The 24,307-nt window shown below is 39.6% G+C and overlaps 3 protein-coding genes across 5 annotated transcripts; all 3 read left to right on the top strand.

Moving 5' to 3' along the window:
- The first annotated feature begins 3,805 nt into the window (after positions 1-3,805).
- LOC116259037 (probable protein phosphatase 2C 66) lies at positions 3,806-10,495 on the top strand. 2 transcript variants are annotated; one of them, XM_031636631.2, is made up of 6 exons: positions 3,806-4,040; positions 5,449-5,858; positions 7,527-7,913; positions 8,015-8,132; positions 9,413-9,636; positions 9,733-10,495. In XM_031636631.2, exons 2-6 carry the CDS (start codon positions 5,550-5,552, stop codon positions 10,318-10,320), a joined length of 1,626 nt encoding a protein of 541 aa, XP_031492491.1. In that variant the 5' UTR covers positions 3,806-4,040; positions 5,449-5,549; the 3' UTR covers positions 10,321-10,495. The 2 variants fall into 2 exon arrangements, with proteins under 2 accessions (XP_031492491.1, XP_031492492.1); XM_031636632.2 differs by lacking the exon at positions 3,806-4,040 and adding an exon at positions 4,124-4,422.
- A 1,664-nt stretch (positions 10,496-12,159) lies between these two features.
- Positions 12,160-17,997, top strand: LOC116258304 (COP9 signalosome complex subunit 6a-like). Its single transcript, XM_031635388.2, has 9 exons — positions 12,160-12,652; positions 13,865-13,953; positions 14,945-15,038; positions 16,284-16,345; positions 16,426-16,504; positions 16,596-16,688; positions 16,913-17,013; positions 17,454-17,509; positions 17,602-17,997. Exons 1-9 carry the CDS (start codon positions 12,406-12,408, stop codon positions 17,681-17,683), a joined length of 903 nt encoding a protein of 300 aa, XP_031491248.1. The 5' UTR covers positions 12,160-12,405; the 3' UTR covers positions 17,684-17,997.
- Positions 17,998-19,041: 1,044 nt separating this feature from the next.
- Positions 19,042-23,386, top strand: LOC116258564 (uncharacterized). Of its 2 annotated transcripts, none has more exons than XM_031635752.2 (4): positions 19,042-19,429; positions 19,729-19,765; positions 19,852-19,973; positions 23,091-23,386. In XM_031635752.2, exons 1-4 carry the CDS (start codon positions 19,088-19,090, stop codon positions 23,226-23,228), a joined length of 639 nt encoding a protein of 212 aa, XP_031491612.1. In that variant the 5' UTR covers positions 19,042-19,087; the 3' UTR covers positions 23,229-23,386. The 2 variants fall into 2 exon arrangements, with proteins under 2 accessions (XP_031491612.1, XP_031491613.1); XM_031635753.2 differs by lacking the exon at positions 23,091-23,386 and adding an exon at positions 21,162-21,461 and having other exon boundaries at positions 19,046-19,429.
- Positions 23,387-24,307: the final 921 nt, after the last annotated feature.

The raw sequence follows: 24,307 nt of genomic DNA, 5'->3' as shown, positions 1-24,307 counted from the left end.
TAAAGCGTGATTATAAGAAGAGGGTCCGATCCTAAATCCATGAATCACCGCGGATCTCAGATTCTAGTGAAACAAACACATTGGGTATCTATCGCACACCAAATGAGGCCTTATTATATAATAGCCCATAATGGTTGGACTTGTTTCAAGGTGGCAAATAGATTTGATTTATTGGCTAATACGGGAGCACCACTTGCTATATGCCATATAATTTTTATTGGTTTTTGAATGTTTTTCGTAAAGCGTCAGTAAAAGTTTTACTGACACTTTTAGACATTTTCATTAGTGTTGTTCTGACGTCAGTAAAGACTCTATACCTGAATTGGTGGATTCAAGGAATCCGTAGTTGCATGAATTTGACTCAATTTGTGATTTTTTGTGACAAGAAACGAATGTGATTAATTCTGAACTAACTTCTAATCTATGTAGCTGTCGCAGATGTGACCTATTCACTATTTTTTTTTTTGCTCATTTGTCATTTGGTAAATGAATCAGTTTATAATTATTTTATAAATCTATTCTAAGGTTTGGGGTAGATTCATAAAACACTTTTATGCTTGTAAATCTATCGTAAATCTATCTTAATCTTTTAAGTTATATTTACGAAACAATTACATATTATTATATTTGCCGAAGGGACCCTTTGATTACATGATCATGTTGACTGTGGTAGTACTGTGGATGAGGATGTTCATTATCACCTGGATGGTGAAGGCCACCGCCCCTGACCGCTACGAGTTTATTACGGTGGCGCTTCTTGTCTTGCGTGTGTGGTGCCATATTCATCTTCTCTGCCCCTCTCCTTCATCCTCCATTAATACAATCTGTTAATTATTGATGGTACGCTCTGCCATGGCAGCATATGGGAGCTCTGCTACCGCACCAATTGTTCCATGAGCGGACAAACCAAACTAAATAATAAATGACTCTCTCTCTCTCTCTCTCATATGGATGCATATACTCTCTCTCACACACACATGCATGTGCACATGCAAACTTAGAATGAGATTGCTTTATTTCCATGATTATGATTCGAAAATTTGACTAGATATCACGATTTATAATCTAGCTGAACTTGTATTTCTCAATCAAAATCACTACAATACATGTGGTTTTGATTGAACAAGAGACTGCCCAAATCTTCAATATTTATGTAATTAGTTGATCAGATATTATTTATGGGAGGTTCATATATTCAAATTCGAAAATGAACAAGAAAAGTTTAATACCACATTCAAATATATAACGACTAGGCTGACTCCCACATTGGACTCAATTTCTTAGTTTCGCGGATGTTGACCTGACCTGCCTCTTAGTAAGTTAGGTTTCAATCTTCAAAGGCCTATGAACTAATACAACCGTGTACTCAACTTACCCCGTCATAACCTCTTCAGTATTTTCGAGAACGTCCAATATGGAAACTAAGCTTCTTCGTAATAAAATGTTACATAATCTGTTTTTTAATTTAATTTACAATCTTAGTCTCATACTAACACAACTTTTACTTTTACGTTCGAAGAATCCAGTTTTTAAAATGCACAATATGTCAAAACATTACTAAATATTAGATGTAGGATATTTATTTGAAATCGAAACCAAATCCAATCACATATTTACCTAAACCAAGTTCGAATTTAATCCGAAGTCACTTTCAAATCCGAATCCAATCTGATTTCACAATGGAATGTTTTTTTTTTTTTTGGTTTTCTATATCCAACTTGTTTAAAACATTTTGGTCAAATAGCTGTCCATATTGTCCACGAAGTCCAAACGATTGCATGGGCCCTGGCCCTACCTCAAATTTTTTTCTAAAAAAAAGTTTACATGTAAATTTTATTTTTTTTACTTGTCTTATATAAAAATTTTGAAAAATGATATTTTGATCCGTATCAAAATTTAAAAACTTTAATTCGGCCTTTTTCATAAAAAATTTCTGGCTCCAGCCTTCAATGCGCCAATCCTTTATTGCATTAAAAGAGAGAGATAGACTAGCAAAATCTTTAAAGTAGTCGTTACACCCAATTCATCCTCCATATAGGTAAATGCATCGAGGTCCAATCGAAACGACTACGTAGAAAATTGACAATATCAAATCCAAGCCACTTGCGGCCGGTTGACGTCTGCTCTAGTTAAGATCGGAATCTTTTGCATGGACAAGACGGGTTGACGTCGATCACCATCTACGAAAATAATAAAATAAATCCAAGCTCAACGAATGTATAATTTCTTCAATATCTATCATTGGTAACACTATTAAATAACTCCCCGTATTCACCATTCATTAGCATAGGCTGTCAAAGTTTACTACTATTAAAATGTATCATACGTGGTTCTCAGCTTATTATAATGAGATCGTTGCTTCGCTTTTCAGAATAAGGTTGAAAGTTGGTGCCCTTCTCTCTTTTTTGAAAAATATTAGTTGGCAGCGACCCAACTGACCGTATCGTATTCAAATATGTAAATAATGATGTTTCCATTGGATTCCATTAAGTAGGCAATCCGATCGAACCGACCGGATCGGCTGCTTGGGGCTTCTGAAAGAAAATCTTATCTTTTATTTGGTGTCCTGAAAAGGTCCAAGCAGGGATCAGGGATTCCAGATTCGCCGGCCCCACCTCACGCCTTTACACCACCGCGGCCGGCGACGGCGCCAGGCATATTTTCACGGCGAGGGAAGAAGAACAGCATCAAGGTTAAACTACAGTTGGATTGCAAGTTTTTAAAATTTTGTTAGTGCTTTTGTTTCGTATTAATAGTGAAAGTAAAAATTTTTAAGAGGTAGCCCAGCGGAGATAGCGTAACGGGGTTTGAGGTTTGAATCTATGGTCGTTGTACACTCAAATGTATTACTCATTTGGCGATAAACAATTGCAAACACAACACTTGAGTTGAAAGATGTACTATAAGCGACTTTCTTGATTGCTTTTACATCAGACAAATTTGGTTAAGCGCAATACGTTCATCCAAGCTCCAAATCAAATAAAAACACTTTGAAAACTTAAGGTTGTGACCTTGAAATTCTTCTAAAAGGGCAATAAAATTTAGATTTAAATTTGACTCACTTTGTTTTTTTTTTATCAAAGCACATGATCAAGTATGAAACCAGGACTTTTTAGTTACAGGAACTGAACTATAGTTTTAAAATTTTAATAGGGGTAAAAATAATTTTTTTCAAAATTTTTATATAGATTAAACTAATCTTCTTTAAAAGCTACATACATTTTTTTCATGAGATTGGTATTTATCACATTCTACTTTATAACTGAAAAATATAAGAAGCTAATTTGATGACACATTAATCTTATATAAACTAACCCGACCAAGCCTGGCAATGGCAATGAACAACATTAAACTTTAAAGCTTAAATTCATGGAGGGTCCCCAGGTGGATTGCGTGAGGGGAACAGCCCGGGCTCCCCGCTCCAAGCCACGGCTTCCCAATTTAGCAAGATCATGAGCATTCAACTGAAGACAGCAAAATGCTAACAAAATAGAAATAAAAAAAAATCAATGCCATATATATATATATATATATATATATATATATATATGAAAGGGCGCCGACCGAAAGAGGTGGAAATCGATAGAGGTGGGTCGGGAGAAGGGTGGTTATTAATATATATATATATATATATAAAATATAGAAAAGGGTGGTTATTAATATATATATATATATATATATATATATATAATATGTTTTTTTTGTTAGAAAGGGGAAAAAAGAAGCGTCTGAAGGTTTGAAAGAGTCAGACACCTATTGAGGAAGGGAAAGAGTAAAGAGGAGGAGCAACCGTATGTTAATTTGAATTTCATCACATGACCTGTTAAGTGAAGAGTAATGAGTAATGGACTTTTGTAATCTCCCACCTCCCTCCTCCGCCTCCCCCGACTCTCTTTCTCTCTCTCTTCCTGTTCTTCTTCTCCAGTTTTCTCCCTTTCGGTCGATCCACCCTCTCTATCTCTCCGACTCGACGGCAGCAATCATCGCGGAGATCACCATCGCCGGAGCCTCCCCAGCACCAGAAGCCTTCCTCTCTATAGGCAAGTCTCTATCTCCCTCTCTTTCTCTCTCTCTCATTTTTTTCATTAGCTGGAGCATGGGGTAGTTGGCTATGGCTTTCGTCCACTTTTTCGTCCAGAAATGAGGGTGTCACGGTTGATACGTTCTTTCTCTCGCTCTTCTGAGAGGGCCTGTGGTGAACGAGGAGAATGACCGGTCAGCCGGCGACCAACACCATGGTCTCCTATAAGGAAGAAGCGAGTGGATAATGGGAGAGTGATTTGTTTCTTAGAAGGAGGTGGACGGCCAGGGCCTCTCGTCCTCTCCGAATCTCTCTGAGGAAGAATAGGGGAGGAAACAGAAAGTTAACTGGGGGACGACCTCTTCCTTTATGTCTGAATATATTCATCGCAGAAAAGGAAGGTTCGGCCAATGACTCGTTCCTTTCTCTTTTTTTGCTTGTTCGGAAAAAAAAAAGGGAAGAGCAGAGGAGGAACAATGAAGGAGGTCTCCATTCCCTTGCCGGCGGCCCTTTTTCGTTTTTGTTCCAATTTTAACTGAAAAAAGGACAACATGAAACAAAAGGGAAAAGGAAAAGTTAGGGGGTCGGCCGGTGGCGACCAAAGCTGGTTACCTCCTCAATTCCTTTCTTCTAAAGGACCACCTTTTGTAAAATTTATTCTAGTCGGAATCAAGTTTTTAGAGGTTCCGTCTCCCTCCGTTCATCATTTTTGACACAACGTTTTCGATTCAGAAAAAAGTCCGGGAGAGATGCCGCTTGAAAAGGGTCCTTGTGTCATTTCCTGTTGGAAAATTTTCTTGCATGCTGTTGGGACAATGGTTTCATGACTGGAATTTGAGCACTTTAGATTCTATAGCTTTTGATATTACGTTTTTTTGCTTGATGGTTGGTTCTCCAGTTTTGTTCTTATTATTTCGTCATCTTTTCTTAGTGCTATTAAGAACCGCTGGTGTTGACTTTCATGTAACTGATGAATATATTCTGCTATTCGGATTGGAGGTACCATAATTTCAAGAATTTATTGCCGTTTTCATGTATATGTTGCTTTTCTATACAATTTGCCGATATTCTTCCGGGGTTTTTCCGAGAGTGGACACCCCTTTAGCAAAACGTACCACGCCAGTTTTTCCCTTCCTAAGAGAAAAGCCACCCGGGGGGGTGGGGGGGGGGCGGCGAGGGGGTGGTGTGGTTGAAACTATGCTGCACAATTAGTGGGGGTCAAATGTTTGTTCCCACACTTATGTCATTTCATCAATGCGTAAGCTGCAAAGGCACTATTTTTTCTCTATTTAGTCTTTTGTACCCTCTCCAACTCACCTCCAACAATACTTCTTCCTCTGTGTGCGTGAGAGAGAAAAAGTTAGGGAAAGAGAGAGTTTAATGATGAGATTGTGGCAATTGACTTTTGTGATCTCGTGAATTTTCAGGACGATCTTGAGGATAGATTCTGTCTTCATCTACCGCACTAGGTAGTAGCTACGGTATCCTCTTCCAGTTCCACTAAGAGAGAGGGAGAGGGAGAGAGAGAATGGGCACCTGCTTGTCTACCGAAGGAGATTCCTTCCCTGCACGTTCTTCATCATCTGCATCATCAAAAAGGAGAGGAAGGAAGAATAGGGGAAGCTTTCGCAAGTGGTCTAGCTCGTCTAAGAGAAGGGATGCAGTTGGTAGTTCCGGAGGAGCAGGAGGAACAGGACCATGCACTTTGTTCAAGGGAGAGGACGATCTGCTAGATGTCCCTGGAAGGATGTACCTCAATGGGTCAAGTGAAGTTTCCTGTCTGTTTACTCAGCAAGGGAGGAAGGGCACCAATCAAGATGCCATGCTCGTTTGGGAGGTATTACAGACAATTCTCATCTTCCCATTCTCGTTGTTTTGTTTTTGCTTTTTGGTTAGTCATTTGGATTGTGTCCGCCTGACCCCTATCAAATGGTGTCTCAGGGTAAACAAATTTCTTAGGAATTTATGAATAGTAGTAAGATGATGTCATTTGATATGGTAATTGTGACGTATCTCTTCCTGTTGTGGAATTACTTCTTTGCTAAATCCGTGTTTCCCAATTTTCACATTGAAGAAAACAGATCTTTCATGCTTCGAGATGAAGGGGCACAGTTGCTTAGGATCCAAGCTGTCTTTCTTGAAAGAAAGATATAGGAATAAGGAAACGTTTGTACAATATTTGTGATAACTGAGTTCACCATTGAAAGGACTCGTAATCTAGGACTGTGTTTTGACTTTCATCACGATGGGAATTTTGAAAAGGTTGATATGGATACATCGGTGCCTTCTTGTTCAGCTATGCTTGCAATTTTTTCCTACAGTTACACTAGACTGCATTATAATGTTACCCAAAGATAGAAAGCAACACTAATTTGTGTTTGTGGGAAATGCCCAATTCTTGATTTGCCTAGCGAAATAGACTGTTGCTGTGTCTAATGCTTGACCTCTTGCAGCTTTAAGAGTCCCTACTTGTTTGTTTGTTTGTTGTTGTTGTTGTTGTTTTTTTTTTAAATGAAGTAACTTCTAGTTTTCTGTACCATCAGTATGTGTAAAGTTACTCTTTATCGAGTGGAGCCAGCATTGACTATAACTTTTTATGTTTTGCATCTGCAGTTACTCTATACCTCTGTTAGTCTTAGTTATCCTTGTTGCTGAGGTCTCAGCTTTTCACAGCACACACTTTCTTTGGCAATCAGAACTGACCCTGGTTTTATCCAGCTTTTATGAAAATTTGTTTCTTCTATTTGAACTAGGTCTATACTGGTTTGACACTTGGCTTGTGTTTTCGGTTACGAAATGTTCTTCTCTGTCCTAATGCTTATAAAAATTTTGGATCCTTTGTTTTGGGACTATAACATAATGCATTAAGATGTGCTAGTCAAATGAACTAAGAGCTGATTCTTGTAAATCCTAGATATAGATATCATAGAGTCTTAATGGAAGAAAAATAATAAAAAAATATTGAGAACAAAACCTTGATGGTCTGATCATAGATGTGTGAATCAAGTTTGTGGACCTAAGCTCATCTGCATGTTCACATGTGAAGATGTCTCTTGTAGTCTTGTTCTACTTCCGTGCTTTCATCATCCCACTAGCAACTGCATTCGTGTTGTTGGGTATGATAGTGTATTTTCTGCTGTCTTTGTTCACTCTGACACTTATTTGGAGCTCCTTAATTTGTCCATATGGTTCCAATGGAAGTCGACCTTGCGGTTTGTATGTTCCATCAGTAGGCGTGCCATTATTCATCGGTATAAAGATTATGTGGATAAATTAAGTGCATGATTTAGTAACATGGACTTCATTTGTGCAACTATTGGTTCATGATTTCTGGTTCCATAGAAATATCAGTCTTCTAACCTGCTTAACATTTTTCATATTGCCAGCTTCGTCAACAGTCTGCCTATATATATCATTCTTGATGAGTTTTCACTGTATGAGTTTCAATGTATCTATATTTTGCCCAGGCAGTCACTTATGTGATGATTGGTGTCTCTCTTATTAGAACTTTGCCTCAAGAAGTGACACCATTTTTTGTGGAGTATTTGATGGGCATGGACCATTTGGGCACATGGTTGCAAGAAAAGTTAGAGATTCTCTTCCTTTGAAGCTCTGCACCCACTGGAAAGTTAATGGGACTATCCAGAATAGCCTTTCTGAGAACAATAGTGCAACAGGAAGTATGAATTCTGAAGAAACGGCATCCATTAACATGGATGACGAATGGGGCGAGTCCCTTCCTCCTGATGAAAATGAAAAGCTTCCCGAGATGTATTTGACACTGAAACAGTCATTCTTAAAGGCATTCAAGGTAATGGATAAAGAGTTAAAGCTCCATCCAACAATCGATTGCTTCTGCAGTGGAACAACTGCAGTCACGTTGGTGAAGCAGGTAATGGCTTGAACAATGGATATGATGCATCAGATGCCTCTGTGATCTATCTTTTCTGTTATCCTAGATCATGCTATATCTGATGAAACTTTTGTCTCCAGGGACAGGATCTTGTGATCGGAAATGTTGGTGACTCAAGAGCAATACTTGGTACTAGAGATGAGGATGGTACTTTGTGTGCTGTGCAATTGACTGTAGACCTTAAACCCAATCTGCCAAGTATGTTGTCTTTTAACAGGTGTCCTCTTTTGTTTTTGTACGTCAATGGCTGTGTGATCATGTAATCCACCCGGTGTTTTGTGTTGCGTGTGTGAACTTGTATGTTTCAGAGATATAATGACTTAGCTGTTCTTATTTCAAAATATTTCAAGTTCAATCAAGGACCACCTTTTTGGAAATAAGCAATGAGTCATAAATTCAGGTTCAAGTAAATATTCCTACGAATAAGTATTGGGATTTATGAAGAAGCTATTTAAGGGGGACCCTGGATAGAGAAGTTCTGAGATGTGTGTGTGTGTGTGTGTGGTGTGCACGTCTGCATGAGAGAGAGAGAGAGAGAGAGAGAGAGAGAGAGAGAGCAGACGTGTGAATGACCAGAAAGACTGTAAAAAGAAAGGGCAAGCAGTAGGCATGTTCTCCTAGAGTTGTTCCAAAGATGTTCCCACATCCTTTTCTTGGCTGATATGTATGTTCTTCTGTTACTTTTTAGGGCTCTTTGTCTCCTTATCTTCTGGGGTGTTTCAGTTAGAGCATTCACAGACTCAAGTAGATTTCTTGCATTGAAAACCATACTCCTGGACTCTTAGCTATAATGAATGTGCCTTTATTCCTGGAACTCTATAACAGACTGTGCCTGAAGCCCGAGTCAATAGTTCCTATAAACTAATTTTTGTCTCCCGCCAGAAACATTTGATTTCTTAATAAGTCTGAGTGTCATCTTTCATCAGCTGTGGGCACTGGGAGAACAATTTACCAGATTCCATTGTCTGGATGCTGCTAAAGAAGATGTGGATCACGATCCTTGCAAGTTGCATGGCTTTGTTGACTTATTTTCATTGTTCTTGAGGAATTCTGACCACAAATGGTGTGAGAATCCAAAATAGCACTCTTTTAGCTCTTAAACTGAGAATCTGTATCATTTTCTTATAGGAACTTGATTTTACAATAATATTGTGCTGCCAAAATATGATTCTCAGGAGTTGCTGCATAAAGTGTCTGTTCTGAGTGTTGTTCAACTTTCGTTTTGTGGCTGCCAATTACATCCCCATATCCAGCTTTTTGCTTATACTACTGCTTCCAAACAATAGAGGCTGCTGAAGCAGCTCCACATACCACTTTCAAGGAAACTGCAATTCGTGTCTGGCTGAAAGGCTCTGGGATGGAGCTTTGTGGTTATTGATGACCCTTGTAGTTAGAAGATTCTTATGCTTTATTGTAAAAATGGTTTAACTGCATCCAGTTTGCCGCCTAATCTTTTAAATCCCTTCTACCATTTATAGGAGAAGCTGAGAGAATTCAGCAGTGTAAAGGAAGAGTTTTTGCATTGCATGATGAGCCAGAGGTTGCACGTGTATGGTTGCCAAACAACGATTCCCCTGGATTGGCTATGGCTAGAGCCTTTGGGGACTTCTGCCTGAAGGATTTTGGATTGATTTCTGTTCCAGATGTATCCTACCACCATGTGACAGAAAAAGACGAATTTGTTGTTCTGGCCACTGATGGGGTATAGATCTGTAAATCAACTCCGTCCTTGTACTTCGTCTGGTTTTATGTGGTTTCCCCTTTTACTCATACACTTATTAACATCTGCCTCTTCCAGGTATGGGATGTGCTGTCAAACAAGGAAGTTGTTGACATTGTGGCCTCAGCACCAAGTCGTGCAACCGCTGCACGTGCACTTGTTGAATGTGCTGTGAGGGCTTGGCGGTTAAAGTTCCCTACATCCAAGAGTGATGACTGTGCTGCAATCTGTCTGTTCCTGCAGAGCACATCCTCAGCTGATCAGACAGATTTGAGAGATTTGGAGCTGAATGGACCACCAGCACCTGCAGAAATATCCACTGCAGTGGAAGAGGTAGCAATCATCGATTTGACAGAAGATGATTCAGATGGGAAGCACTATGGTCCCATAGCGGCAACAGAAGCTTCTCAGACCTCAGTGCCTATTGTTTCTGGAAACTCTCACTCTCACATTGACGATGAAATAGTCCCTATTTCTGAATCAAAGGAGGCAATGAAGCAAACAGAAAGATGCTCTTCAAGAAGGAGCCTTGCAGAATGCATTTTGACTGCAGAAGATGAAGAATGGTCTGCACTCGAAGGTGTGACAAGGGTGAATTCTCTTCTGAACCTTCCAAGGTTTTTTTCTGGGGACAAAAGGTCAAGTAGCTGGAGGAAATGGTTATAGATGCTAATCCTTCATATCTATTAGTATACTTTTGTTAGGTTTGGTTGGCGTGGGGCGGTAGATTTCCAAAAATCTCATTGCCGATCAGCTTCAAATTTGTCTATCAATTCAATTTCTTTTGGGCTGTCAACCGTCTTCTGTTTTGACATGTGCAATGTAAATATCTTTTTGGATCTCTTTGGTGCTCTTCCATCATATGTTCGCCCTCTTTTAACTAAGGGCACCATAGACCAGTACTCCAATTGAAGTTGGAGAAGCCAGATATGGTATATGAGTACGGTACAGTACGTTGTTCATTAGAGTAGCTTTGCCTTGGTGGATGTTATCCCAGTTGCTAAAATGGCCTAGTGGTTCGATCTTAGCCTTCACGGTACGAGTGTAAACTGTTTCAGCTAATGATGCCCCTTCTCTTTAGGGTCCAGAACTGGGTCAGAGCCTGAATAAAAGGATGGTAGGCTTTTAGCTCCATAACCGCAGGCAATTTCATATCAAATCACTAATGGTGACCTTGTGAAGATGAAGTAGCACCTTGGCCATATATTTGTTGGTGTTCAACCTGCATACAAATGAAAAGTGATGGAAGACATGCATTTGTGATTCCTTGTAGCATTTCCTAAGCTAGTCTCTTCTCTGATCTGTGAATTTTGTAGGTGATCAAAAGTTTGATTGGCATCTCCTGGAGATGTGGAATCAGGGGATCATTTTCATAAGCATCGGGGGAATGCTCCATGTGCTGTGATCTAATCTTTGTTTGGAAAACCATTACAGTAAAACCTCATGGCTAATAGCCCACCCTTCTTTGCTTTGGATTTATCAAGGTGTACGTGCAACACTATGCCTTACCACTGTTAGGTCACCTGTTGCGTGTGTCACTGTTGTCTCCACACTGACAGAGCAACCCGCGTACACCTCCTTTCGGTGAAAGCCCAGCCTTCACTAAAAACAGGGTGATTCCATTTATGTTAGTGTTTAATCCCTGTTCTGATTTATACTGGTATGGTGCCGGGTGGGTTAGACTCTACCACCCAACCCGTAGGCTGGGTCCATTTAAGTTAACCCGCTAACATGACTCCGGACTCAAGACCAACTGAAAGACCTACTTACCCAGACTGACCAAGTGTCTAACAGTCAACTAACAACTAGGACGGCACATTTAGTATACCAAAAGTATCCGTTACGACCCAAATGAGAAGCTGAAGCCCCTTTTTCTTTCTATGCTTATGAGGTTTAGAGCTGCATTGGGATCCAATAAATTTATAATTACGTTTTTCAATTCTAGAGTATGGCTTACCATCTGTTATAGTTCAAAAGAGTAACACTTATAAGAATCAAATTGATCGGTCTCTGGCCGGCCCAAGTTACACAATGTTTTTTGGAGCGATGAAAAGCTCTGTTTGCTGAACAATAACACAACAAGCTCTCACTGACCCGCCAACCTTATTAGCTATGCTATGCTCTTTAAAACGATGAAAATCTCTGATTGCTGAACAATAACACAACTAGGTGAAATGGGTAGCCACCTTATCTTCATTTTCCATTCGAACATTGCGGAATCCATGTCCTTAACTTTTAGCGAAGACTAGCGATCCAATCAAATCTCGGTTTGCATATAGAATCGGGATCCATGTACCGAAAACTGGGTGTGCCACACTGAAACCTCATCGCTCTCCGGTCATGGTCTGGACTCAGTTGTGAGAACCCACTAACATCGGACCCGAGTAACATAAGGCTAAAGGTTTTGCAAATTTTAACTAGACCAAAGTTTGAATACTGTTCTCCAAGTACGTGATGGTTCTGAATCCCGTCCGTCTGTCTGCACTTAGCTCCATGGAAGGTGGTGCCCCTGTAAGGAGTTAAAAGAGTCCCCCTCTTAGTAGTAAGCGTCGGTACAGAGAGAGAGGGAGGGTGAGAGAGAGTGAGGGAGAAGGGAGGTGGGGAGGAACAGGTTCTCCTCAATCCGTGTCAGTGGTAGCTGAAGAGATTGAGGGAAGGAATTCAAGGAAAGGGGAAGAAGAAAGGGAAGGAAATCGAAAGGTGGTGGGAAGGAGTTAGGTTTTACTCGTGCTGCTGTTGGTGCAGGCGACAATGTCGACATCGAGCAGCGGGCTGACCTTCAAGCTGCACCCGCTGGTGATCGTGAACATCTCCGATCACTACACGCGCGTTAAGTCGCAGAGTGCAGCGCAGGGAAACGCCGCCCCGAGGGTGTTCGGGTGCGTCATCGGCGTCCAAAGGGGCCGCACCGTCGAGATCTTCAACAGCTTCGAGCTTCTTTACGACGCCTCCACCGAAACCCTTGACCGGGCCTTCCTCGACAAGAAGCAGGAGCAATGTATCTCTCTCCCCTTTCTGCCCTTTCTCGTCTGGTTCATTGTGTGCACTCGAAGTGTCCGACTCTTTTCTTCGTTGATAAGAATTCTCTGCTCGATTAATTCGTTGGAGTTCTTCGTGTTGTCTGGACTTAAAAATGGTATTCGCTGAAATTGATTATACAACCCTTTAGTTATGTGGTTCTTCCGATATTTCAAGAAACGTTTGATACGCCTGGTTAGGGGATGGTCTTGAGACAGCTTCAAGTTTAAATTGAAGAAAAGCAATGGTCTGATTGCCGGATTGCGTCTCTTGTAATAATTTGGTAGGATTCTGCTTAAGACCAGCTTGCCAATAGAAGGGAAAAAATGGGGTGCCCTTTGTATGAAATGAGGAGATTATTCCCTCGATGCTACGCGAGTTTCTTCCTGATGGAAGGGTAATAGTTACAATTTAACGCTTCTTTTCTTTTTCTTCCGATGAGACGATATTGGTCTTATCCTGTCGTTATTGTGTTGCACTTTCTAACGAGAAAAGGTGGAGAATATATATCGACATTTCTAGAACCGTAAACGTGTTTAATTCCTTGTATTTCAGTAACCTAGAGAAGGAAAAGTGTGGAAATGGACTCAGCATTTCGTTCTAAAGATGCTGGCATTCTTTTGGGAGATGAATTTGCTTGTTCCATGTTTTATGCCTTTCTTCGGCGTGAGTGATATGGATGCAACCCAATTCCATGGTCAGAGGTTCTGATTCTCAAATGGAAGATTCAAGGTAGTTTACCGAAGTAGTATACGAGAAGGGATTGCTTTCTCCTACTTTTCCCACTCGTTTTTCTTGCGGTTGGTTGCAGTTACCTTAAGATATTGACCATCATCTAAAGGATTTGTTTCCTGATGTGGTAGGTTCCTAAATAGTTTCGATTCGCTTGGTTCAATTTTGTGAATTCCATTTGTTTCCAAAACAACCTCACATCTAAAAGTAGGGAAACTGTGTGTTCAATATAAAACCAATCTGCCTTTAGGCATTGGATTGAGTGGCCCAAACTGAATGTGTACGGATTAGTTCAGCTGAAGGGGCTTATTAGGCAGGTCATGAGCTATGTATTGAGGATAGTCCCCCAGTACTTCAGTCGTACTTTTGTGTGGATAGTCCATGATGTTATTCTATCGTTTCTGGTTGTGTTTCGGTTCAGCATGAAACAATAGTTACTTGCTTTCCTTCTGTGATCCAGATAAAAAGGTTTTCCCAAACTATTATATACTCGGTTGGTACTCAACTGGAAGCGATGCACAAGAAAGTGATATGCAAATTCACAAAGCTGTAAGATTAAGGACTTCCTTTTTGTTTATATAATCCAATTCCAAGTGCTCCTTTTGTTGCTTTTTTAGCCTTCTGCATTTTCTTTCTCTTGTTTTCTAATAACTAAACTTGTAAACATCTTAGACCTCTTATTAGCTTAGTTCATCGGTTAATGATTTATGCTGAAGAGTGAAGAATAAGATTAAAATATTGACCAAGATATTCTTGGTGCCCAATGCCCATTTAAGAGATACAACTTACTTAATGAGATAGGAATATTTTTTTTCTTTCTTTGTTCATAAATGCTATTTTCTTAAATAGACGTAGCTGCAAATCTGGGGATACAGCTCTTTTTGTGAAATTTTCCAATATGACTTCCATAAAGAACTGAGAATAAGAGACCACATGTAATATGTATAAACCTAGAAATTGACATTATGTTGAAACATGGACATCCCTTCTTGAACTATTTATTGAGGTTTTCAGCTGCCTTTATTAGAGGAGTGTTTGGAGGTGCAGGAATTCTAACAACAGAACATTCAAGGATTGATTTATAAGCATGTTTGGTTCTTACATGATACTGATGCCTCACAAAAGCATGATCACATCACAGGCATGTTTCTGCTCTTCTGTTATATTAGCAAATTAACAGTTCACTTTTTGGATTAAATTTGAATCAACAGGCTAACATAGGGATAATAAGACTTGTTGCAGTTACCTTTTCACAGTGTATGCCTGTATTATGCTATCTTCATAAGCTTAAAAAACATTGGCCCTGCCTATGTTTTCTTAGTTTGTTTCATGTTTTACTAAATGTAGGTTGAAGTTTGTAATTTTTTCGAATGTTACTTCTGTTTTCTGTTAATGAACATATCATTTATATCTTTGGTTCATATACGTTGGAGAGTGGCATTTGGACTAGAAATTGTTGGGTAGTTCTCGTATCAAGTTTGACTTCTTCCCATTTTTTGTCCATGTCTTTTGATTGATTATGCCTCATTCTGTTGGCCAGCTGATGGATATCAACGAAAGTCCAGTGTATGTGGTTTTAAATCCTGCGATTAATCATGCCCAAAAGGACTTGCCCATAATCATATACGAGAGTGGTATGTATATACCTCTAAGACCTTTCATTATGACACACACACACACACACACACACACACACACACACACACACACACACACACACACACACACACACACACACATATATATATATATATATATATATATGTTTTGTGATTTTAATTTTTCCTTCCATGATAATTGGTCTTGTTGCACTTGATCTTTCCCATTAATGAATCTGTATAGCCAATTACTTGTGCCCTTTCTATCCTGTACTGTAAGTTAAATTGTACTCCATTTACTGGTTCATCTGTGTTAATCAGGAGAAGGTACTGCAATTTAGATCTCTCCTTGCACAGTCTTTTATCCTGGATGTGTATGCCAAAATAGTATATTTGCTACTGCTCATAACCTTGTCTAGAAACCTTCCAAGCACGAGTTGCAATTCCACATCTGATCTTGAACCCTGGAGTATAAAGACTGTGATCTAATTATGGTGTTATCTGTGAGCAATGATGTTGCCAACCAGAAACCTTGGGCATCATTAACCTGGTGTTAGTGTGATAGAGTAGTTTGTAGGCTAGCATGTCCCTCGATGCCTATGACCCAGGTCCCCCTGATAGTTGTATATAGGATTCACACTCTTCCATGGAGCATGTTGAAAGATATGCTCGGTAGTTATTAAGTTTATAACCTTCTTGTGCATGTTGTCCAGCTTGAATGATGAGTCTAATAGCCATGCTTCTTCACTTTGTTGAAGGCATGCATGTCACTTCAATAACCTATTGATTAAAATAAATTCGTTGTTCTTAAGCCATTTGAAGGAACACCAGGTGCTACTTAAACAAACCTGACTACTTGAGTATATGAAACTCCACTTATGATGAAAATGAGAAGGTAAGTGACAGTAAGGAAGAAGAAGAAGAAGAAGAAACAAACAAAAGAAAGAAAGTGAAGAAGAAGAGTACTCCCATACGGCCATACCCATACCTGCGCTTCTGTCCCCAACTCAATGCGAGCTTAGGTGACTGCTCTCAGCTTGCATACTCTAAAAAATAATGCTGTTACATTGATTAGGAAGCTTAAAATCTTTTACTCGTCTGTTGCAAGATTGCTTTGTAAATTCGCACGTTAAGCAGCTTAGTCTTTTTGGAGCATTGTTTTTTTTTTTTTTTGGTTCATTACTTTCACTGATTTTTGTGTTTTGAGTTCATTACTTTACTACTTATGTTAACAGGCTTCTAAATTGCTTCTAGAATGATGTGGCATTCTTTCTGCTGCAGAATTGCATGTCATAGATGGTATTCCCCAGTTGATCTTTGTCAGATCAAATTACACTATCGAGGTTGGTCTAGTCTGATATTTGTGTTATTAACTGATTAATTAATAATTATAGATTCTGAATGGTTTTTGTGGTTCCTTCAGACTGTAGAGGCGGAGAGAATATCGGTGGATCATGTTGCACATCTTAAGCCTTCTGATGGAGGATCTGCTGCAACTCAATGTGAGAGTTGTCCCTCCACTTCTTATTTTCCTCTCTCTAGTTGAAGTTTGAGTTAGAGAAGATTGTGCTTACATTTTGTCTTGAGCTTCAGTGGCAGCTCATCTTACCGGCATTCATAGCGCCATCAAAATGTTGAATGGCAGAGTCAGGATTCTTCATCATTTCCTTGTGGCTATGCAAAAAGGTAATCCACTTTTGATGAAGACTATGATAGTGCAAAAAATTTGAGGCTCTGATGATTGGACTAGCTAGGGCATCCACCAATATTTAACCTTACCAATGAAATTCTGGGGCATCCACCAATATTTAACCTTACCAATGAAATTCTGGGTTGACGGTGGATTGGTTGAAACGCTATGTGTTGGAATGACAGATGCTTTAATGTGTTTATTTTGCTCTCCATTGCAGGTGAGATTCCATATGAGAACTCATTACTACGACAAGTTTCAAGTCTTCTTAGAAGATTGCCTGCTATTGAGTCAGAAAAATTTCAAGACGACTTCCTCATGGTACATGCTTCTGCATATCTCCATCTTTTTGTGGAGGTTTTCTGACCCTTTCTCAGCTCAGCTGTTTCTTGTTGGATGACTTGTCTATGTGTTTAGTTGTCACATGTTCTGATGTGAATTGATTTATTTAGGAGGTTCTAGTCAGATATGTGGAGTGTCATTCATTTTACCTTTTTGGCAAAGGTTTGAGCAGCTTGATTTCAAAGGGGATTTAGTTGTCAATCCAACTGTTTCCTTTTTGAACCCAGCTCTTTTGTTGAGACCAGTAGCCTGGTTGTTTAGGTGATGGAGATGCATGAATCTTTTCTTTATATATTGTTCAATGGGATTTCGTGTTTGGTCTGGTTTATGTTGCTAGCTGATATTGTGGTCCTTTGTGATGTTTAAATTCCAGATTGTGGTTATTTTGTGAGTTCCCTAATATTTGTTTTGTGGTCTAGGAATATAATGACACACTTCTGATGACTTACCTTGCTATGGTCACCAACTGTTCAAGGTTTGTGATGCCATTCTAATTCCTGCAGTTTGGCAACTGTGTTTCCGTATCTAGTATTCGGTGACAAACGATTTGAATTATATTTTTTGCAGCATTATGAATGAGTTTGTCGACAAGTTCAATACAGCATATGACAAACAGGGTAGGCGAGGAGGTCGGACGCCTTTCTTTTAGTTATTGATGCAAAAATAACTGAAGAGCTTCACTTAGTCGATGGCCTTTTCATGTACCGCCTATAGATCTTTCCAATGCTCTCTCATGAACCAGGGGATGAAGCGGCTGCATTGTGCGTCAGATACTGGCTATGATCGAGCAACAGTCCTCGTGTTCGATTTTCTCACCTTTCCTTATAAATTTTGTGAAGGAACCTCAGTGCAATTACCATCGTTAAAATCTCCTAACAGGATATTTCTCTCATTTTTATTCTACAGTACTGAAATGTTTATTTTGATCATTTATTCTGATTCAGGTACTCCTCTGTTGTCGCAGTGACAGTGGAACATTTTGCAGTTTTGAGTAAGGCTAGTAAAACGGGTTGAAAGGAGCCCAGTTTGCCATGTCCAGTCTCGTTTTTCTCTCATGTAAGCAGTCGCTTGAACATAAAACACGCCGTATCATACTGTGATTCACCCTGGCTTTGACCGTCTCAAAATGAACTGCATAGGCATCGAGCCAATTTGAATAACAAGCAAGAAATTAGCAAAAGTGCTCGTACATGAGCTTTTTAGCATTAGATTAAGATATCTTCATCCGCAAAACCGAACGGTCTTCCCACTTCCTACCCCATTTTCTTTAGTCGAGAACATATTTTTGTATATTCTGTTCTTAGCAGAACTATAAGGGCTTCCAATATTCAAAATCCACAATGGGGTATAAGTTTAATTGCTGAAGGAATAAAAAGAAAAACATCAGTCTAAAAGAAGTTGATCAACTACGCAGGTCATTCTCAGCAAGCCGCGAAATGTGCTCCAGTTATTATTACCATTATTATTGTTATTATTATTATCTGAAAAACATCTCTGCTGAGTAAAGCAATCCCCATTAAGAATGCAAGCTGTGTCTAAGCATTGGTGAGGAACAAGACACCAAGTAGAGAGGTGCCTGAATCAGATATATTCGATTATCTGACCATATTCGAAACCTTTTAGCCCAAGCTAGTAAAGAAAGCCGTAATTAATTTGATTTGGCACGTACCTTCACAACTCCATATGAAACAGAATCCATTATCCGATTCGGATTCAAGAAAGACGGAATCATTTACATGTAAATGTCAAATCCATTGTTAGTTAAATCTGGATTTAGTTTTAAGATACAAATCCTAATTTAAATTTGAACCCAATTGCATAAAATCCCAATTAGGCAAAGGCTGCATCTCATCCTCATCCAAAGGGTTTACACCCTGATTGGGAAGAACATGATTCAAACACCCTACCGGCCCCGTGCCAGTGGCAGCAGCTCGGGTCCGTGCCATCAGAACCAAACCCGCATTCCCATAGGAAGAATTCGCCTTCTCCTCCTCTAGAAAAAAAGAAATGCACAACGAGGATAAGAGAGAGACAGAGAGGAGGAGAGACAGATATGGCTATTCCGGGTTGGAGTAGTGCTCCTCTTGCTGTCCCCTCGGTCTCGGGATCTCTTCCGTCGTCCCCTTCTTCTTCCCATGTCCTGCCATTTGCTGCCTTGATGAGCTACACAACAGGCGGCGGCGGCGGCACTCGGCCCATAATCAACATGTGGACGCCCATTCGCCTCGAGGAAGCAGCCACCACCACCATGACCGCCGGCGTTGCTTCCCTGAATTGGGGAAGAAGAGGAGAACATCTCCGGAGGTTCCTCCCCCACGCAACGTCCGCTGATCAGACACCGCTGGACCTGACAGAGGAGAATGTGATACAAGTTCTGGAGGATGCTAGATCAGAGGCAAGCTCTTTCTCTTTCTCTCTCTCTCTCTCTGATTGGCGCTCCCCATTCTAACTCCTTTTGGCGTCCTGATGTTCTTTGCCATCACCAATTCTTTCGAATGCTAGAGTTGCAGGATATTTATTTTGATTACAAGTACTGAATCTGGCTGCCATCGTTCCTGAGCTAAATTTTTGGGGTTGGCAAGTGATTGCACTTGCTTCTGAAATCTGAATTTGCGCATTGACGCTCGTCTAACTGGTGCTCCAATTGGGTAATGAATTTGATGAGATTTGTATTTGCGTTTTTTGTTGACGCAGTTTGAGCAAATCTTTGATACTTCGGTTGGCATGACGGGTGAGAGCCCTCAGGAATTCTGTTCTGCCCATTGAGTCTTGGTGGTTTGTTTGCTCGTCTGGTCACTTCCATGAATGGACTTGCAGGTGAGGCAAAGCTCGCTGAATTGGACGGCCCCTTCGTGAAGCTCAGCCTCAAAGGCCGATTTTGGCACAAACGGTCCACTGTTCTCGCAAGGCTTGGCACTTATCTCAAGCAGCGGATCCCCGTACGTCCTTCTTAGTTCTTCCCACAGATTGCCTTTAATTTATTTGTTGCAGTAAAGTTAAGGATAACATGATTTGTTGAGTATGGTTGAGACACCCGCATATATCCACCACTTACGAATAACCATCCTAACATGTGACCGCTTTGATATTTTCCAGGTCAATAAGCATATCGATACGTTAGAACAAATCATTCGATACGTAGAATATCGATAAACATATTGTACATAAGAGATCCTTGTACAGTAAAGTGTAAACCATATAGTATATGAAAAGTGAACCGTGCCTATTGGTAGTACTCCTCCCACTCCCTTGGATAAAGGAAATAAATGTAATAGGTCCACTTTCTGAACAAGTGCTTTCAGCTAATTTAAATTGGTAAATGTGCTTATCATGTTAAAATATATTTGTAATTAGTTTTTCCACTTGGTTGTGCTTTATAAGCGCTAAAACATCTGACACCGATCGTAGGAGGAGGTCATGGTATGAAAGGCAAATGTTTTAATTTCCCTGAACTAACTTGATCGAAAAATGTGTTTCTTGCTACAAGTATTAAGGGAAAAAAAAATCTGGTGTCATATGACAGCTTCACTTGGAAGCTAAATTGGTAGTGGTTTATACTTTATATATATATGTGGTTTTCATGATGGTTGGTTCATCATTTTTTTCTTTCTTAATGTGTCTCATGATAGTGCACATATATATTTATATTTTAGAAATTAGTTGGTTAACCAACGATTGAGCTGATTAGTTAACTAGTCTGACCAACTAGTTGCGGATTTGAAATACAAGTCGATCAGATGACCGACTCAGCTGGCTAGTCAAGCTAGTCGGCGACGGCGGACTAATAAAGGTTTTGACAAATACGGTGATAACTTTGCAAGTGTTGCTCAAGCTGATGAAAGTAGTCTATGACCATGTCGAGAAGTTGAGGAGGCCTAGAATTCTATACCCAAGTGTTTCTCCTCATGTCATTTCCTGTTTGATAATTATATTCGGGAAAAAGGGGAAGAAATTATTATCTTCTGATGTTCGTGCAATACTCCTGACAAGCCCTCATGGAAATATGTTTGGATCAACATAAATGGTAGTGCTGATATAGGGCATACAGATTTAGTCCGTGCCATACTGAAGATACTAATTCTTATTTTCATCGTCTTAAGTTACTCTGCTGTTCATCTTTCTATCAGGAGATTTTGGAGGTCGACATAGAAGACGAGAGTCAGTTAGATGACAGCCCTGCCAGTTTTTGATGTACCAAAGTTCCTGCTGCTCTTCTTCTGTATGCAGTGAGAAGCATCTTGCCTCTTGATCTGGTCGCATTGATCTTGCCTTCTCCTTGATCATAACTGTCCTTCTGTTAATAGCCTTTTTTTTTTTTTTTATTAAACTCTAGTGTTGATTTTCAGAAGGTCTTATTTCCTTGCTTAGCTAAAACCCTACTTGCCACTTCTTTCAGTAGCGGAGCAAGAAATTTTTTGGTTGTGGTACACTAATTCAAAATCTTGGACCCAATGTTATCACTGCTGTATCGTATCGCGTATCGGTCGGGCCAACCTATACGCCGTATCGTAACGTATCAAAAATTAACTTTTTAATTTAAATCAGAAAAATTCTAAAAAAATCCAAAACAACAAGCAAAACTCTATTATGATATGATTTGCTTACAATAATTGCATTAACTCTTAACCTATCTTTGGGATTCACCCTTGTACACCACTGCCATGTAGGATTCGACATTATATCTTCACAAAACAAGTAAAAACATACAAATAAATGTAAGAAATAAGAGAAATGAACGATTCGACAGCAAAAATGAGTTATTTCTTACCTTTTTAGTGTTAGAAACAAAAAAACCCTCTTTCTCCAAGCTTCCCACCGTCCCGAGACTTCTCACAACGAGAAATAAAGTTTCTTCTCTGGTAAATCTTGATGCAAATGGAGAAAATCTCTTCCTCCCATGTCTCTTACAGTGTTTAGAAATAAGAAAAGAGAGAGAGAGAGAGCGAGAGAGGAGCGTAGGTTTCAAAATAAGACGCAAAAAAGGGGCCGTCGGGCCCCTTTTTCAATTTACCCCTGTATCGTAAGATACAGGGGTGTATTATGGGTGCGGTATCGTGCGATACAGGTGCGAGACACATGCGTATCGTGTTTCGAACACGTATCATATAAGTTTTCTTGACCTATATGATACGTATCGTATGATACACGTCCGTATCGTACTATATGGATAACATTGCTTGGACCTTTAAATGGATAACAAAACGAATAAGGGGAACCATATACAAATAATAAATAAATACGTGAGGGGCACTAATTCAAAAAATGTTGGACCCTTATATAGACAGCAAAATAATTCAGGGATACTAAGTAAAGGTTTGAAGGGTACCTTATGGGAAATGTTTAGGATCGATCAATATATAAATAAAAAATTTTGTGGACTTATGTGGGCAACGACTATATTTTGTTTTATAATGTTGATAAAGATAGAAAGTTTTTACAAGCATGACATTTCATATTCTTGTGCTCAGTGAGCAGAAGAAATATTTCATTATATCCCCTAAGATGGCAACCGTAACCCCTCTTCCCCTCGTCTCCAAGGTCCAAAACCCTATCAATGCCACTTGAATTAGGCACCGCTGCCTGCTGACCACCGACCTGAGCCTATAGTGGTACACCCTCAGGGCTAATATTTTATTCAGTCATTTATCGTTTTCTCATAAGCTACTTCTCATGTGAAATTAACCACCTAAAAAGAAGCAGCCTCATTTGTTTCATCTCCACTAAAAAGGAATCCTTTAATGGAAGATGCTGAGGTGCAGGAGAAATACACGTAAAAGTCACCAAAAATAAGGTATGTTCATTCATAAAATGATTACTATTTTCTTGACAACATGAAAGATTTTAATGAGTAAAACCAAATGGTATCTGAATTCAGTATCTTCTGATACAGGATCTTCACCTCAGCATCCTTAGCAGTTTCTTTTTGTCATCTTCTCTCTACATGCAGCGCAGTGGTCTCAGCTTCACTGTAGGACTGAAAGTAGGGTTATAAATGAGTCTGGTTTGATGTAGAAATGTAATATTTAATTTGGTGGTCACATGTTTTGCTTCCTCAGGAGAGTTGGTCGCTTGACTCCTCAGAAAGGCACGTCCTGACGTTATCAGCAGTGATTGTTAATCACCTACCATATTCGCTGTCGCGCGGAGCATCCGTCGGCCAAATTTTCAAACACTTGGACGCACCGTCCAGGTGAATCCTGCCATGTGTAATCAAAGGCGAAGTGACCCTTTTCTTCTTCTTTCCTCCTCTCAGTTCTAGAGCTGCTTCCGGAGCCTTTTAACCAGGAGAGAGTAGAACAATGGAAATTTTTCAGATCATTTGCTTTCCTCTTTCTTCTTAAACAACTTCTTTTATCATTTCAAAGATTATTTTTTTTCGGTGAAAGGAATTTTCATGAACTTTGCTTCTGATGGTATGTGCTGGTTCATGTGAATCATTCAATATGCCGTCGGCCGTATCTTTTTCCTCGCTGAATAGAATTGCAGAAGAAAGGATTGGAAGCAAATAGAAAAAAGGGTTTGGGGATCTTCCATAATGGTGCAACGTGGATAGGCCATGTGCTCCGCCCCCCCCCCGTTCTCTCCATCGAGGTCTTCTGAATTATTGACTCGCCATTCTCTTTCCCTGCCCCACTCCTCTTTCTCTCTCTAGCCTGCGCACATGCACATCCCGTGGCACATTGTTTTTTTCCTATTTTCTTCTTTCGCCTGCGGTACAGACGCGCACACGTATGACTCACGAGGCGACAGTTTATCTTGAACGGTTTCTTGAACTTATTTATAGATTAAGTTGTTATACTTATGTATAATGAGTGAACTCTCGTTGTTTGTTTGGAGTCATCCAATCATTTTCATCTAAAACAAATGAATAAATGATTGATGGAAAAACAATAAAAAAATATCTAAATTAATATTAGATGACAAAAATATCTATCATTTTTTCTCTTTAGTTTTTTTTTTTAATTATTCATCAAGTTGGATTGAATATGGTAGATTAGGTAGTTGGGTAATTCTAAAAAAAGCTAGAGTTGCCATTTTAATTTTATATACATATATATATATATATATATATATAAAGAGAAAGAGAGAGAAAGAAGATTTATGTCTCCTTGATTCAGCCCTTACTTTCGACACTTTAGCCAGATGAGAGAGAGAGAAAAAGAAGAGGTATGTCTCCCAGATTCTGCCCTTGCTTTGGACGCTTTAGCCAGATGCATAGAATTCTTGCACATTTCCATCACGTTAATGACATCCATTTTCTTCATTATTTCAG

This window comes from Nymphaea colorata, chromosome 8 (assembly GCF_008831285.2).
Source record: "Nymphaea colorata isolate Beijing-Zhang1983 chromosome 8, ASM883128v2, whole genome shotgun sequence".
NCBI lineage: Eukaryota > Viridiplantae > Streptophyta > Magnoliopsida > Nymphaeales > Nymphaeaceae > Nymphaea > Nymphaea colorata.
This window is presented reverse-complemented; position numbering and strand designations above follow the sequence as displayed.

Excerpts from the sequence above, each read along its gene's own strand:
- LOC116259037 (XM_031636631.2), top strand. The coding sequence starts at position 5,550 with ATGGGCACCTGCTTGTCTACCGAAGGAGATTCCTTCCCTGCACGTTCT. Across the intron at positions 7,914-8,014 it reads CAGTCACGTTGGTGAAGCAG|GGACAGGATCTTGTGATCGG; the intron begins GTAATGGCTTGA and ends TTTTGTCTCCAG. Across the intron at positions 9,637-9,732 it reads TTGTTCTGGCCACTGATGGG|GTATGGGATGTGCTGTCAAA; the intron begins GTATAGATCTGT and ends TGCCTCTTCCAG.
- LOC116258304 (XM_031635388.2), top strand. The coding sequence starts at position 12,406 with ATGTCGACATCGAGCAGCGGGCTGACCTTCAAGCTGCACCCGCTGGTG. Across the intron at positions 17,014-17,453 it reads TTCAAGACGACTTCCTCATG|GAATATAATGACACACTTCT; the intron begins GTACATGCTTCT and ends TTTGTGGTCTAG. Across the intron at positions 17,510-17,601 it reads ATGGTCACCAACTGTTCAAG|CATTATGAATGAGTTTGTCG; the intron begins GTTTGTGATGCC and ends TATTTTTTGCAG.
- LOC116258564 (XM_031635752.2), top strand. The coding sequence starts at position 19,088 with ATGGCTATTCCGGGTTGGAGTAGTGCTCCTCTTGCTGTCCCCTCGGTC. Across the intron at positions 19,766-19,851 it reads TACTTCGGTTGGCATGACGG|GTGAGGCAAAGCTCGCTGAA; the intron begins GTGAGAGCCCTC and ends ATGGACTTGCAG. Across the intron at positions 19,974-23,090 it reads ATCTCAAGCAGCGGATCCCC|GAGAGTTGGTCGCTTGACTC; the intron begins GTACGTCCTTCT and ends TTGCTTCCTCAG.